This window comes from Monodelphis domestica, chromosome 7 (genome assembly GCF_027887165.1).
Source record: "Monodelphis domestica isolate mMonDom1 chromosome 7, mMonDom1.pri, whole genome shotgun sequence".
NCBI classification, from domain to species: domain Eukaryota; kingdom Metazoa; phylum Chordata; class Mammalia; order Didelphimorphia; family Didelphidae; genus Monodelphis; species Monodelphis domestica.
The window spans coordinates 69,234,805-69,247,884 of NC_077233.1; the positions used below are offsets into that span (position 1 = coordinate 69,234,805).

A 13,080-nucleotide genomic window follows, 5' to 3' on the forward strand; every position below is an offset into this window, starting at 1 on the left:
GTCAGTGGATAGAAAGCCATGCCTAGAGATAGGAAGTCCTGGGTTCAAATTTGGCCTCAGATATTTCCTAGCTATATGACTCAGGGCAAGTCACTTAACTCCCAATGCCTAGCCTTTACCAGTCTTCTGCCTTGGAACCAATGCTTGGTGTGGATTTTAAGACAGAAGGTAAGGTTTTTGTTTGTTTGTTTGTCAGAAAATTACTCTTTAATCAAGGAAAAAGAGTTCAGTGTGATAGTAAGCCTCCACACAGAGTCCGAGGATAGAACTCTGGATGCTCTGGACACTGACCCTTGGGAGAGCCAACCACACTAGATTGACAACTCCCCAGAAGGTAAGGTTTAAAAAAAAACAAAAACAACAGAACAAAATGATTGAAGGAAGAGTTTATCCTCTTTCCCATGGTCTCTATTATCACATGAGCTTAAAAGGAGGCTGAAAACATTGTTTTTTTTATCTATGCCTTCAATTTATTCTTTATTTTTTCTTTTTTAACAAAACAGGTTTCAGAATGCATGATGGAAATTGGTTTTGTCTCAAATGGTTTGATACCTGGTGCCCTTTTTCATAACCTATCAACCTTTGGGGGGAAAAAAAGCAAAACAACTGAAAGTTACCTCATAGTAAGGGATTCCTTTTTTGGAAAGTTGAATGGTTGAATTGTACATTTTTCCTTTAATCTTTTGTGTTCTGATGGCTCTCCCTTTGAAGATGTTGTAACATGACCTGCCCCAACATCTCCTCCTTGGGTTTCATGACAAAATGGAGAAAACTGGACTTGTTGAAACGCGCCATGCCGGGGTTGGCATGGGAATAGACTTAAAACACAGGATTGATGTTGGGTGTGTAGGTGGGGAAAAAGGGGTGCGACAAGAGAGAGAGCCAAGTCTTGCCTGTCTGGGGAGCTGCCTGGAGTCCCAGAAAGGGGTGAGTGAGTGCTCCCTCATGCTCACTCCACCAGCAATGATGTCTTACAGGGTAACATCTTATAATACTGGTGATATGGAGGTGTACTGGCTCTGGGGGAACAAAGAGACTTTCCTCCATTCTAGATATAAATCTGATGGCATAACATAATCCTAAAAAGGGATTGGTGGGGTGGAGTTGGATAGGGAAGGGGTGGAAATAATCAGTCCATATCTGAGTTCTAATTCATTAAAATAACTTAAGTTGCCTCAAGCACTGAAGAGCTTCAGTTTATTTATCTAAGTGATGACATTCAGTTTTTAAGTTATAAAAAGTAATCGAGGGCAGCCACTGCAAGAGCAATCCCCCAAACATCACCTGCAACAGAAATATCAGCTTCTCTCCCCATCTGATACCATCCCATATACCTGCACAACTACTTTTTGACCAAACTGTTAGAACGGGCAGAATTTGTATCTCTTTATCTATATCCTCCAGCTCTCTTACATTCATAATCCAAGTTCCAATTTGTCTCAGGCATTTGCAAGCTCTAATCTTACTTAACCTTTTTTAGCCTCTGTATCCTCATCTGTAAAATGGAGATAATAATAGGACCTCTCTCACAGGGTTTTTGTGAGGAATAAACATTATATATATATATTTTTAAACCCAAATTATATATTTTTAAACTATTTATATAACATATATACATACATATGTAGTATTTTATAAACCTTAAAGCACTATGTAAATATTAACTATTATTAGGAATATAATAAAAAATATTAATGCTTTTTCCCAGATCTATGCCATCATATTGCCAGTGAATGGACTCATTAGGAATTGTATAGAATTTCTACTCAAGAAAAACTCAGATTAGATTTCTTGTGAAATATCATCCCACTCTGAAATCATAGGAACAGAGGTGGATGGGAATTTAGGTGTCACCTTCATTTAACAGAAGAAATTGAGGCCCAGAGTAAAGTAACCTCCTACAGTCCTCCAAGTTGGATGATAGAACTATATGTCTAGAATTATCTTAGAGACCATCAAGTCAACCTCCCTCATTTGGGGGGGTGGTGGAAAAAATAATTTAAGTAACTTTTCCAGAGTCACAAAACTAGTAAATGTCTGTGGGAGGATTTGAACAGGGGTCTTCCTGATCCCAAGTCCACTGCTTTTTGCTGAGTTGAGAGAGATTTGGACCTACCTCTACTGAGTACAAGTGCTCTTTCTACAACCATTTTCTTGATTCTATTCCCAGAAATAACAGGGAAATTTTTCATAGACAAAAGAAGTGGCCAGAAAATTTCATCTCTCATTAAGCATAAACTAGTTTTCACTGATTCCTAATTTTAAAAAAATTGTGATTCACTAAGCAACAATGGCTATTAGTAATTCTTCCACAGAATCTCATTCCCTTGCTGGGAAATTCATTCATGATTGGATAAACTGAAATTGAAGTCTCCCTCTGGTTCTTGGCAAAGACCATCCTGCAAATTTTTATCTTTTACCTTCCCAATTTAACTAAACCTAAACAATGGGATGTACTATTTTCACGAATCTATTTTTAAGTACTTCCTAAATTCCTTGCAGTGCACACACACACACACACACACACACACACACACACACACGCCTTTAAGATATGTTCAACTGTGTCTCCAATAACATTTTGGATAGTAGTCATTTTCAATTTCTTTTTCTGTATTTACAGAGTATATCAGATAGACAGCAGCCATTACATTATTATTAGTCACTGTCTTGAACCATAATAATTGGATGACAGAGCATGTAATACAAATTAACAAATATAAAAGTCCAGTTTAGTCTCAATCCAAATTCATTAGTACCTAGGGTTTTGACTCACCATAGCTCCAGACATCACTTTGGTGGGTATAAATACGGTGTAAAATCGATTCCAGAGCCATCCATTTAATAGGCACCTTGGGATAGTTAGGAGAAAACAGTAAGACAATTAACCCCTCCTTTTCAAGAAAAAGAAAAAAGCTGAATACAGGTGTCCCACCTGGAGAGTGGAAAAGGGACCCCCCCCCATTTTCTCTTCTTGCTTAGTCACAGACTAGCTATATGGGGCCATCCAACTAAGGACAATGCTGGCATTTAAATCATAAGATCAGAAGACCAAAGATTAACAACTAGAAGGACCTGAGACATCATACAGTTCACCCCTTATTTTACAAATAAGAAAACTGAGGTCTAGAAGTTAAGTGATTTGCTCAAGCTCACACAGGTAGTAAGGACGGAGGTAGGAATTGAACTCAGTTATTCTGACTTTCCTCCCAGAAACATGTCGATTCTATCCAGCTTGGTGAGGTAACTGGCAAATGAAGAAACTTGGTATTTCTTGGCACATAATGAATGTTTTTTCTTGACAGTTCTTTTTTTATTTAAAATCCAGTGTGTAAACATTTATTAGACTACTGTGTATTAGTGTATTGTTCTAGGTGCTATGGATAGAAACACAAAATAATCTCTGCTCTGAAGGGTAGACTCTTTGGGGAGACTCTAACATGTATGCAAAAAAATTGCCACAGAAAGGAGAATGGGGGGGGGGCAGCTGGGTGGTTCAGTGGATTGAGTCAGGTCTAGAGATGGGAGGTCCTAGGTTCAAATCTGACCTCAGACACTTCCCAGCTGTGTGACCCTGGGAAAGTCACTTGACCCCCATTGCCTAATCCTTACCACTCTTCTGCCTCGGAACCAATATCTAGTATTGACTCTAAGATGGAAGGCAAGATAAAAAAAAGAAAGAAAAAAGAAAGGAGAATGGGAAAAGTGAAAGAATCTTAATTTAAGTTCTAGGAGGAAAGTGAGGTAGATTCTTTGTAGTGAAGGGTAGGGGACCAGGCATGAAGTCTTCACAGAAAGTGGGCACCTAAACTTGGTCTTAAAAAAGGAGAAGGGTTTGAAAGAGTAGAGATCAAGGGTAAACGGAGTCCATTTCAACCCAGGAGCAGGAAGATCTGAGTTCAACTGTTATCTCAGACATTTACCATCTAAATACCCCTGGATTCGCCACTCACTTTCTCTCAGTCTCACTTTTCTCATTTGCAGAATGAGGATAATAGCATCTAACTCACAGAATTATTGTGAGAGTGGCATGAAATAAGATAGACTTTCTCTCATTGTCCCCTTAGCTCATTGTTCCTTTCTTCACCTTCACTGATGTTTTGTTTGTCATGCTTATTCCCCTCCCCAGAACCATCCTTCTCTAAGTTGAATCCAGGTCTTAAGATGACATTATTTGGTTAAGCCAATGATGGCTGAAACCAAAGATCATCCTCATTACCTTCCAAGCTCAATCACTTCATTGTAGAATTCAATTCAGTTCCATACAAAATCCATAAAAAGAAAGCACTTTGCTGGACTGTATGAACATTAGCTATTATTATTGTGATTACTCCAGAGGAGATGAGGCAATTTCAGGGATGATGAGAAGGCTAGAATTCAGATTGGGATGGGGTAGTGTGATTCTAGGTAGGTTCTTTCCTCCTACAATCTTCCAGGAAGGATGCCTCACCTAGATTACTTGGCTGTGACCCAGGAAAATAGCTCCTGTCTTCTTGAATCCCAGCCAGAACAATTCTGCTTTATCTTCTCCCTCCTAGATTGTAGTAGGGCATCCCTTCATCTTTCCTCTGAGTCCTGGTCTTCTTCTCTGATTCCTTGACACTTCTTCTCTATCACCTTGACTCATCCCTCTCATCTGGGCTAGTGTGTCTGACAAATAGATTCCACTAGACACACTTTCCTGGCTGGTCCAACCCCTGATATATAAATAGCCCAAAGTACCTACATGACATAGATTTCTAGGTCTCCACCCAATTTAGAGAATATATATGACTCCTATCATCAGAACTTTGCTCATTGGCACAAGAGGACTGAAGGACACACCCTAGAGTCAATAGCTTTGAGATCTCTTTGTTAAATTCTTATCCAAGCATTCAAGCACTTCCCTAACTTGGTGTGATGAATCATTGGCCCAAGTTTGACCCTTTTCCCTGGGGGGTAGGTCAGGAAGGTTCCTCAAATAATTATAAATGACAAGTCTGGGAAAAGAGCAACATCAACTCATTTTCCCCTCACAAATGGTTGAGTAGATGAAATCTATGACAGTCGCCAATAAACAAATATGTTCCATCACTGGCTAAAATTTCTTTTGAAGACTGATTATTGTTTCAGATAAACAAAATGTTAACACTTTTAATGGATTTTGTATGGAACTGAATTGAATTCTACAATGAAGTGATTGAGCTTGGAAGGTAATGAGGATGGTCTTTGGTTTCAACCATCATTGGTGTAACCAAATAATGTCATCTTAAGACCTGGATTCAACTTAGAGAAGGATGGTCCTGGGGAGGGGAATAAGCATGACAAACAAAACATCAGTGAAGGTGAAGAAAGGAGAGGATAGAAAAAGGAACAATGAGCTAAGGGAACAATGAAAGTTTTAGAGACTTATGGAGTTTGTTCAGACTGCCATCCTTATCTGAAATGGACTCTCCCTCCATATCCCTCCCCTCCAAAAAAATCTACTTCATTTGTTGAAATGCTTCCCTTTGCCAAAGTGTTCCACTTCCTCTCTAAAATTGTCTCCATTCCATTCCACTGAAAGTTATCTTTCCTTCCTCAAATCTCCAAAAGCGCTTTTGCCTTCATCTTCTTTTACTTCACATCACAACTAGTTGTATATAATTTTGTACCTCCTGCTTAGATGGCCAGATCCTTGAGAAGAGCTATGTCTTATTTCATTTTTATATTCCTAGGGTCTTACACAAAGTAGGCGTTTAACAAATGTTTGTAACTCATTAGATCACAGATCTAGAGCTGAGAGGAATCGCAAAAGCTGGCTAGTAAAGGCTCTTTCTTTTACAGATGAAGAAAATAAGGTCTATATGGAGATTAAATAACTTGCTATGGTAACAGAGGTAGTATGCATCAGGTGGGATTTGAATCCATGTCAATAATACTCCCTTGAATTGAATTTTGTGGTTCTGCTATTTACTAGCTGTGTGACCTTGTTTGAATAACTTTACCTGTGCACTTCAATTTCTAAACACTTTTAAATTGACATATTATTATTATTATTATCATCATTTTATCTTTTCCTCAAGGAAAACTTGGTGATTTCCTTCTATTGACTTTGGATCCTCTATTTAACTCTAGTCTTTCTCTGCTGCCCATTGTGGTAGGGAAATCACTCTGAGCTCTCAAAGACTATATCAGAAGACCACAAACTCTGGCAAGGTTCTGACCAGCTAGGAGAGATTTGCGCATAAGATTGATAATGATGTACTATCAGCTGAGGATCAGCCTATTACCAGAAAGATGGTAATGGTAGCTCATGATATTTACTAAAACATAAATGGCTATCATCTGTATTTGGGAGCACAGTACCCACATGGATAAAATAATAGATTTTTTAATTATTAAGGCACTGGAATACACTGGACCATCCTGTCCAAGTCACTTAACTCCATTTGCCTAGCCCTTGCCTTTATCTCTTAGAATTTAGAGAGAGAGAGAGAGAGAGAGAGAGAGAGAGAGAGAGAGAGAGAGAGAGAGAGAGAGAGAGAGGAAGGAAGGAAGGAAGGAAGGAAGGAAGGAAGAAAGGAAGGAAGAAAGAAAAAGGAAATACATTTTCTGCCTGCTAAATTCCATTCCTAGCTTCACACAAATCATATTAATGAGTATACCTATTGTGGTTCAGCTAAGAATGATTTGTGAATTTTTTAAAATTCAGGGATGGTATAACATAATAATAAAGGTTTCTGGCATAATACCAGAGAAGATCATGCTACCACACATAGGTGAGGAGTCTAAATGTGTATTTCTGCCCATTAAGTGGGGGTTCCCTTGAATGCTGGGTCATTCCTGGCAGCTTTTTACCTTGCCTCCTTCTGCATGGTATTCTTTCTCCTCAGCACCAAGTAATTTTGCCAGCCCAAAATCTGTGATCTTGACATGTTGAGGTGTCTTTACAAGGACATTTCTGGCTGCTAAGTCACGGTGTACCAAGCGGCGCTCTTCTAGGTAACTCATCCCCTGAAAAAGAACAGACATGGAATGAGAATTGAATGAATCGGACATTGCCTCCTAAAAAAATCACTCTCTTGTGTAGATACAGAGAAACAGCACACAAATATACAATCTTCCAATGGTCTGTGAAGAGACCACAGGATCTTTGCACTGGATCAGACAACAGAAAGAACTTGCTTGAACTACTGGTCGGCAGATGTGGGAAATAGCGGAAAGAGCACAGAACTTGGCATCAAAAGATCCAGGTCTGAGATTAAGCTTTGCCATGTATTAGCTTCATTCCTTGCATTAAACCTCTTTACATTTCTGAGCTCTAGTTTCCTCATCTGTAAAAAAAGGATGTTATGTTGCTTGGATTTTGCTTCACAGGTGATATCATGCGTTGCTTTGGCCAAGTTATTTTTTAGAAGACACTGATCACAGTTTTTCTTTTTAACAATAAGCAGAAGTGGGCACTGGTACTCTTTGATTCTGACAATCAAATGTACCTATGCTTTCCCTTCCCCATCCCTTATGTATTTGCATAGCCAGCCTATACCTTGACTTTGGAGTAGGGAGAAGTACATCAATGCCCCAAGCCCAACCTCCTCCCTAGAATTCAACAGTACCTCTTGGTATGATCTGCCTTCCAAGGCTACCTGGTCTCTTGGGCTCCTATCTCTTTAACATTAAATACGTAGTTTGTCTTTTCACTCCTGACTCTTGCAGAAGAGTATATCTATTAATTAACTATAGTGCAAAAAGCCACAAATAAAAAAAAAGTATTAATCATGTCTTGCATCTTAAAGCTATAGAGTCATCCTTTTTCAAGACTGTCAGCTTTCCTTTCTAGACTGTCTGTCCCTCTTTTTCTCTTTTCTGTCCTTTCTTTTTTTTTTTCCCTCCCTCTACTCCCTCATCTATCCTGCACATTGACATCCTACTCATTTGAGGGCCATTCATTTCTGGTGGCAGGTAAACAAAACTACTACCCTCAAAGATACTTGAAGACCTCCTTCCTTCTGTAAAAATTAAATTAGTATCTAGTAATAAAAATATTATATTTTATGAGGTTTGTTAAGGATTATTAGAATCAAGGATACAAAATAATAAACCATGTGCCCAGGGCTGATTAGCCCTTTTAAAGCTTACATACTACATCATTGCAATGGAAGCACAGAGTCTAGAGGAGAGCGAGGTAGGCCTTACTGCCAGTTAAATAATACCAAAAACTTCTGGGGATTGAAGTTTGGGGTTCAAATTTCCATTTTTACACTTCCTTTCTTTCTTCCTTTCTTCCTTCCTTCCTTCCTTCCTTCCTTCCTTCCTTCCTTCCTTTCTTTCTTTCTTTCTTTCTTTCTTTCTTTCTTTCTTTCTTTCTTTCTTTCTTTCTTTCTTTCTTTCTTTCTTTCTTTCTTTCTTTCTTTCTTTCTTTCTTTCTTTCTTTCTTTCTTCCTTCCTTTCTCCCTCCCTCCCTCCCTCCCTCCCTTCCTTCCTTCCTTCCTTCCTTCCTTCCTTCCTTCCTTCCTTCCTTCCTTCCTTCCTTCCTTCCTTCCTTCCTTCCTTCCTTCCTTCCTTCCTTCCTTCCTTCCTTCCTTCATTCCTTCCTTCCACATAAGAATGACAATTTCTGAGAGTCTTGTCAGTTCCACTGAGAAATTTAGTCACTCACTCTCCTGCTAGGTTTTCTTAATAGGGTAAGTAATACAAGGACCCTGCCCTGACTCAACCTTTTATTTTAAATTGTTGTAGATCCAAGCACCAACCTACTTATGAGAAGATAATGAGAACACAGGGAGTCGGGAATCCTTGGCTCAGCAGTTTGCATCCTCTGAGCCTCAAGGACCACCATCTGATCCTTTACTCCCAATTCCCCTGCCAGGGCCCTCAGAGCGGAACTTCCCCGCTGTGCGGAGGGCTGTTTGTCTTGCCAAAAGAAACATCCCAGCAACTTGGCCTTGGGCCACTTGGTAAATTTGTCTCATTGTATAAATCTAACCCAGCCCCCAGCCAGCCCCCCCCCCCCCCCCCCAAGCCTCCGCTTCCGGCCCAAGCCCTTGGTTTGAAAAGTCCAAGAGGGTTGCCTTAACCGTGAAGCTTCTTTGATTGGAACTCAAGACCTACAGATAACCCTAAGTTACTCCTCCTGAGATCTTGTCTTCAAAGGAGGAGCAAAGGGGAGCAAGGAGCATCTTATGTCTCCTAATAGAGGTAACCAAGCAACCCTTAAGACAGAGAGAGTCCCAGGATTAGAGTACAGAGATTCCTTCAAGGCTAAAGAAAAGCAGTCTTAAAAAAAAAAAACCTTCCTTATCTATTCATCCTCCCATCTGTACATTGTCTAAGAGAAAGTCTGAAGGAGCACTTCAGGGCCCCCAAGGGTTATGGTGGAGCTCGCCCCCCCCCAAAGATAAGAGTCATAATTTCTGCTATGAAGTCACAGAATTCAAACAAACAAGTCACAGGAAATAGAGTAAGAATAGGTCTTCAAAAGAGTCTCTTGGGAAGCGTGCTTCCTGCATTCTCCTTGAAAAGCTTCAGATTTTTGTTGTTGTTGTTAATGACTGCAAGATGGCCAGGGAGAGATTTGAAGGACGGCATGGTCTTAAAGGTTTCAGAGGATTACATGGTGATGAAGGATCCCGTGGATGTCCCCAGAAGTGTTTTAGAAAAGTCACAAATGAGGATGAAGAAACAAGCCAGTGAACAATCTCCGAATCTTAGATCTGTAGGTAGGAGGGACCTCAGAGATGCTCTACTCCAACCCTTTCATTTTATAGATGAGGAAACAGAAGCCAACTCAGGTTAATGGTTTTGCCCAGCATCACAGGGGTATTTAGTTGTACAGATAGGATTTGAACACAGATCTTCTGACCCTACATCCATCGTTCTATCTACTTTACCTCTCATGACTTTGGAGGACTGATGGCGAAGTATCTCTCCCATCTCATGGCAAGAAGGTTGCAGACTATAAATGCGGAATGAAGCCTGTCTCATCAGAGTTGGCCAATGCGTTGCTTTCTTTCAATTTTCTTCATTATAAGTAGGGTTCAACTGGGCTTAGATTTTTTTTTTTTGCTAGAAATTTCTTAGTGATTGTATTACTGTGGCAATAATGCTCTTAACAATCTGAAGGACTAGAACAAGTACACATCCCTCCCTAGAGATAAGGCATGACAATTATAACAACAGAAATTATTAACAAGGCTTGGCAAATTTCTTTACAAACAATAATAGCTCATTTGAATATCATAACAATATAAGCTAGAAATATAAGGTCAGGAGGTTGATTTTTGTGTGTGGTTTATGGGAAACAAGGCTCATGACTTGAGTCACACCCAATACAGCAAAGATGAATGACATTTCCTTCCCGTCCATAACCATCCTTTCACCCACGACTAATTGCTTTCCCATTTCCTTTAAGTAAGTAACAGTAGGATCCTAGTCTTTAGAACTGGAAAGAACCTCAAAGACTGTTAAGAATGGCTCCCTCATTTTACAAAGGGGTAAATTAAGGATGAGAAGGGTGAAGGGACTTTTCAAGGTTACACACAGCAAGAAGCAGTATGTCAGCACTGAAATATGGGTCTTCTGACTCCAAATCCAGGCCTTTTTACAGCTATATCATTCTTGCTCTGCTTATTTCTTTGACATTTTGTTCAGGTCAATAAATTTGTATTATAAAAGCTATATTTAGAAAACATCCCTGGGTAGCTGATGGTTTCACAGCTTAAGATATGCAATTTATGAACCAATAAATCTTATTTTGAAGATTGCCAGGAGTTTAGTTTTTGGCCTGTCACTAAGTGCTTCTGGGCAGGCTCACTTTGGGTTTTTAAAAATGAAGTTGGTACTCAAATAAAGAACTGCTAACCCCTGGGCAAATGTCTCTGTAGCAATTGGGGGGGGGGGACTGTCATTTTCTTTGTCCTTCCTTGCTTGGTTGAACATTACTAATGCTTGTTACAAACTATTAAATATTATTCTTTACATGCTAAATGAAGTCAAGCACATCTCAGATATTTAGTCCATAGGCATTCAGTTAAAATTACCCGGGATCCAAATAGAGCTAATAGAAGAGAGCATTGTGTGATTTAAACCTGTTTCAGCCATTTCTCAATGGAATACTCTTTGACAATGACTTGGATGAAAGTATGGATAATGTGCTCATCTAATTTGCAAGTGGTACAAAGCTGGTGGAGATAACATTTTAGATAACAAAGTATAGAAAGACAGACAGATAGATGGATAAAAAGACCCCCAAAAGATTTCTACAAACTATTTTGGGCCAAATTGAATAAGATTTTGCAAACAATGGGGATAAATGTAAAGTTTCAGACTTCAGTTAAAAAAAAAAGAACATTTAAAAATATAGGATAGGTAGACAAAAGCTCCTTTCAAAAATATCTAGGAGTTTTGGTGGAATATAAGATCAGTATGAGTCAAAGGTATGACAAAACTCCAAAATGCTAATAACATCTTTAGAGTGTGCATTAATTCAGGTAGAATCCAGGGCCAAGTGGAAGACAGCCCTGTTGCCTTCTAGCACAGAGAAGTCTCATCTAGAGTATTCCTTTCTTCTTTGGGCTCCACAATGTAGAAAGATGATGCTGGAGAGAAAGTGCTAGAAAAGGGGCTGTAAGAGCATAAGTGGAAACAAATGGGAATGCTTAATCTGATGAAGAGAAGACGTAAAGAGAGCATAAGAACTCAAAGTATTCAAATGGTTGTTATGGATAAGAGATGTAAGATTTCTTCTGCTTGAGCCCAGACAGGCTAGATGCCTTTCTATCAGTTTCAAAAGTTTTCTAAGATTATATTACAGAATATTTATTTATTTCCTCATCAAGAGTTTCCTATACCACTGAAATCAAAAGTGTGAACTGAAAAAAAATCCCCAATGTCTATCAAAATACTTTGTACAGGACAAATTCTTTGTTGTTGTTTAGTCATTTTTTAGTTATGTTTGATTTATCATGACCTTATTGGGGGTTTTCTCAGGAAAAATACTAGAGTAGTTTGCTATTCCCTTTTCCAGCTCATTTTACAGATGAAGAAACTGAGGCACACAGGATTAAGTGACTTGTCCAGGGTCACCCAGGAAGGACATGTGTAAGGCAGGATTTTAACTCAAGACTTCTTGACTACAGTTGCCTTTATATTAGTTACAAATATTCAAAAGTGGCCCAAGCTGCCTTAGGAGGTAGCAGGTTCTTCCTTACAAGAGGTATTCCATTAGCAGCTGAACACTTGTCTGTGATCTTGTGGAGATTATTCAGGTAGGATTTGGGTTTTGTGGCTTCTGAGAGATCTTCTAAATTTGAGCTCCATGATTTTCATTAGGACTCAGCTGCCTTCTTGTCCTGCAACTTCCCACCATGTCTGGGGGTTTCTCATCATGCATCATTTCTTCTGCCACAACTCGCTTCCACTGGTGAGATCCTTTGGGGCTCTTCACTCTAGGGAAGGTCTCAGGCAGATCAAACTTCATTCCTGTCCCTGAGATGTTCTGCCCAAGAACTTTACCACCATGCCTTTCCTCACCTATTCCCATTTCCAGCTCCCTGTCTTCTCCTCTGAGAAAATAAACTCCCTAAGGGCAAGGGCTCTCTGTTTTTATGTGTGTTTATATTCCCAGCATTTAGCACATTGCCTGGCACATGAATTCTTTTTACCTAATTTGGTGCTAGGGGCCAGGCCACAGGACTCTCTTTTAGATGCATCCATTTTGGGTACCAAATTTACTAGACTCCATTCTTTGGATCCTTCAACAATGGTCTCACCTTTCCTGGGGTCCAAAAGAGATCCACAGAAATTGACTACACAGTAACTAGAGTGAGGGTCTCCATGGGAACATTTTATCATATGTCACCTCCAATTTATAGCTTATTTAGCTATGTTGTCTTCTCCATTAGAACATAAATTCCTTGAGGGCAGGGACTATTTTTTGAATTTCTTTGTCTCTCCCAATAGAGTCTGGCACATAATACGCGCTAAATTCTTGATAATTTGATCATGAAAGGCAGCATTATTCTGATGTTAAGACTGAAATGAAGAAATAATGTCACTTTCCAGAGTAAAATCCATTCAGAAAGATTAAAAGAACGAAAAGTTATATCAAGAAATGTGGAA

The 13,080-nt window shown here is 39.3% G+C and overlaps 1 protein-coding gene across 1 annotated transcript in view; it reads right to left on the reverse strand.

Annotated features, from left to right (window-relative positions):
* Positions 1–13,080, reverse strand: part of EGFR (epidermal growth factor receptor) — a 250,024-nt gene that overhangs the window by 19,635 nt on the left and 217,309 nt on the right. Inside the window, exons 21-22 of the mRNA XM_007500384.3 lie at positions 6,820–6,975; positions 2,777–2,852 (exon numbers count right to left, since the gene is read on the reverse strand). Coding sequence (XP_007500446.2) covers positions 2,777–2,852; positions 6,820–6,975 — 232 coding nt within the window. The remainder of the gene's footprint in view (positions 1–2,776; positions 2,853–6,819; positions 6,976–13,080) is intronic.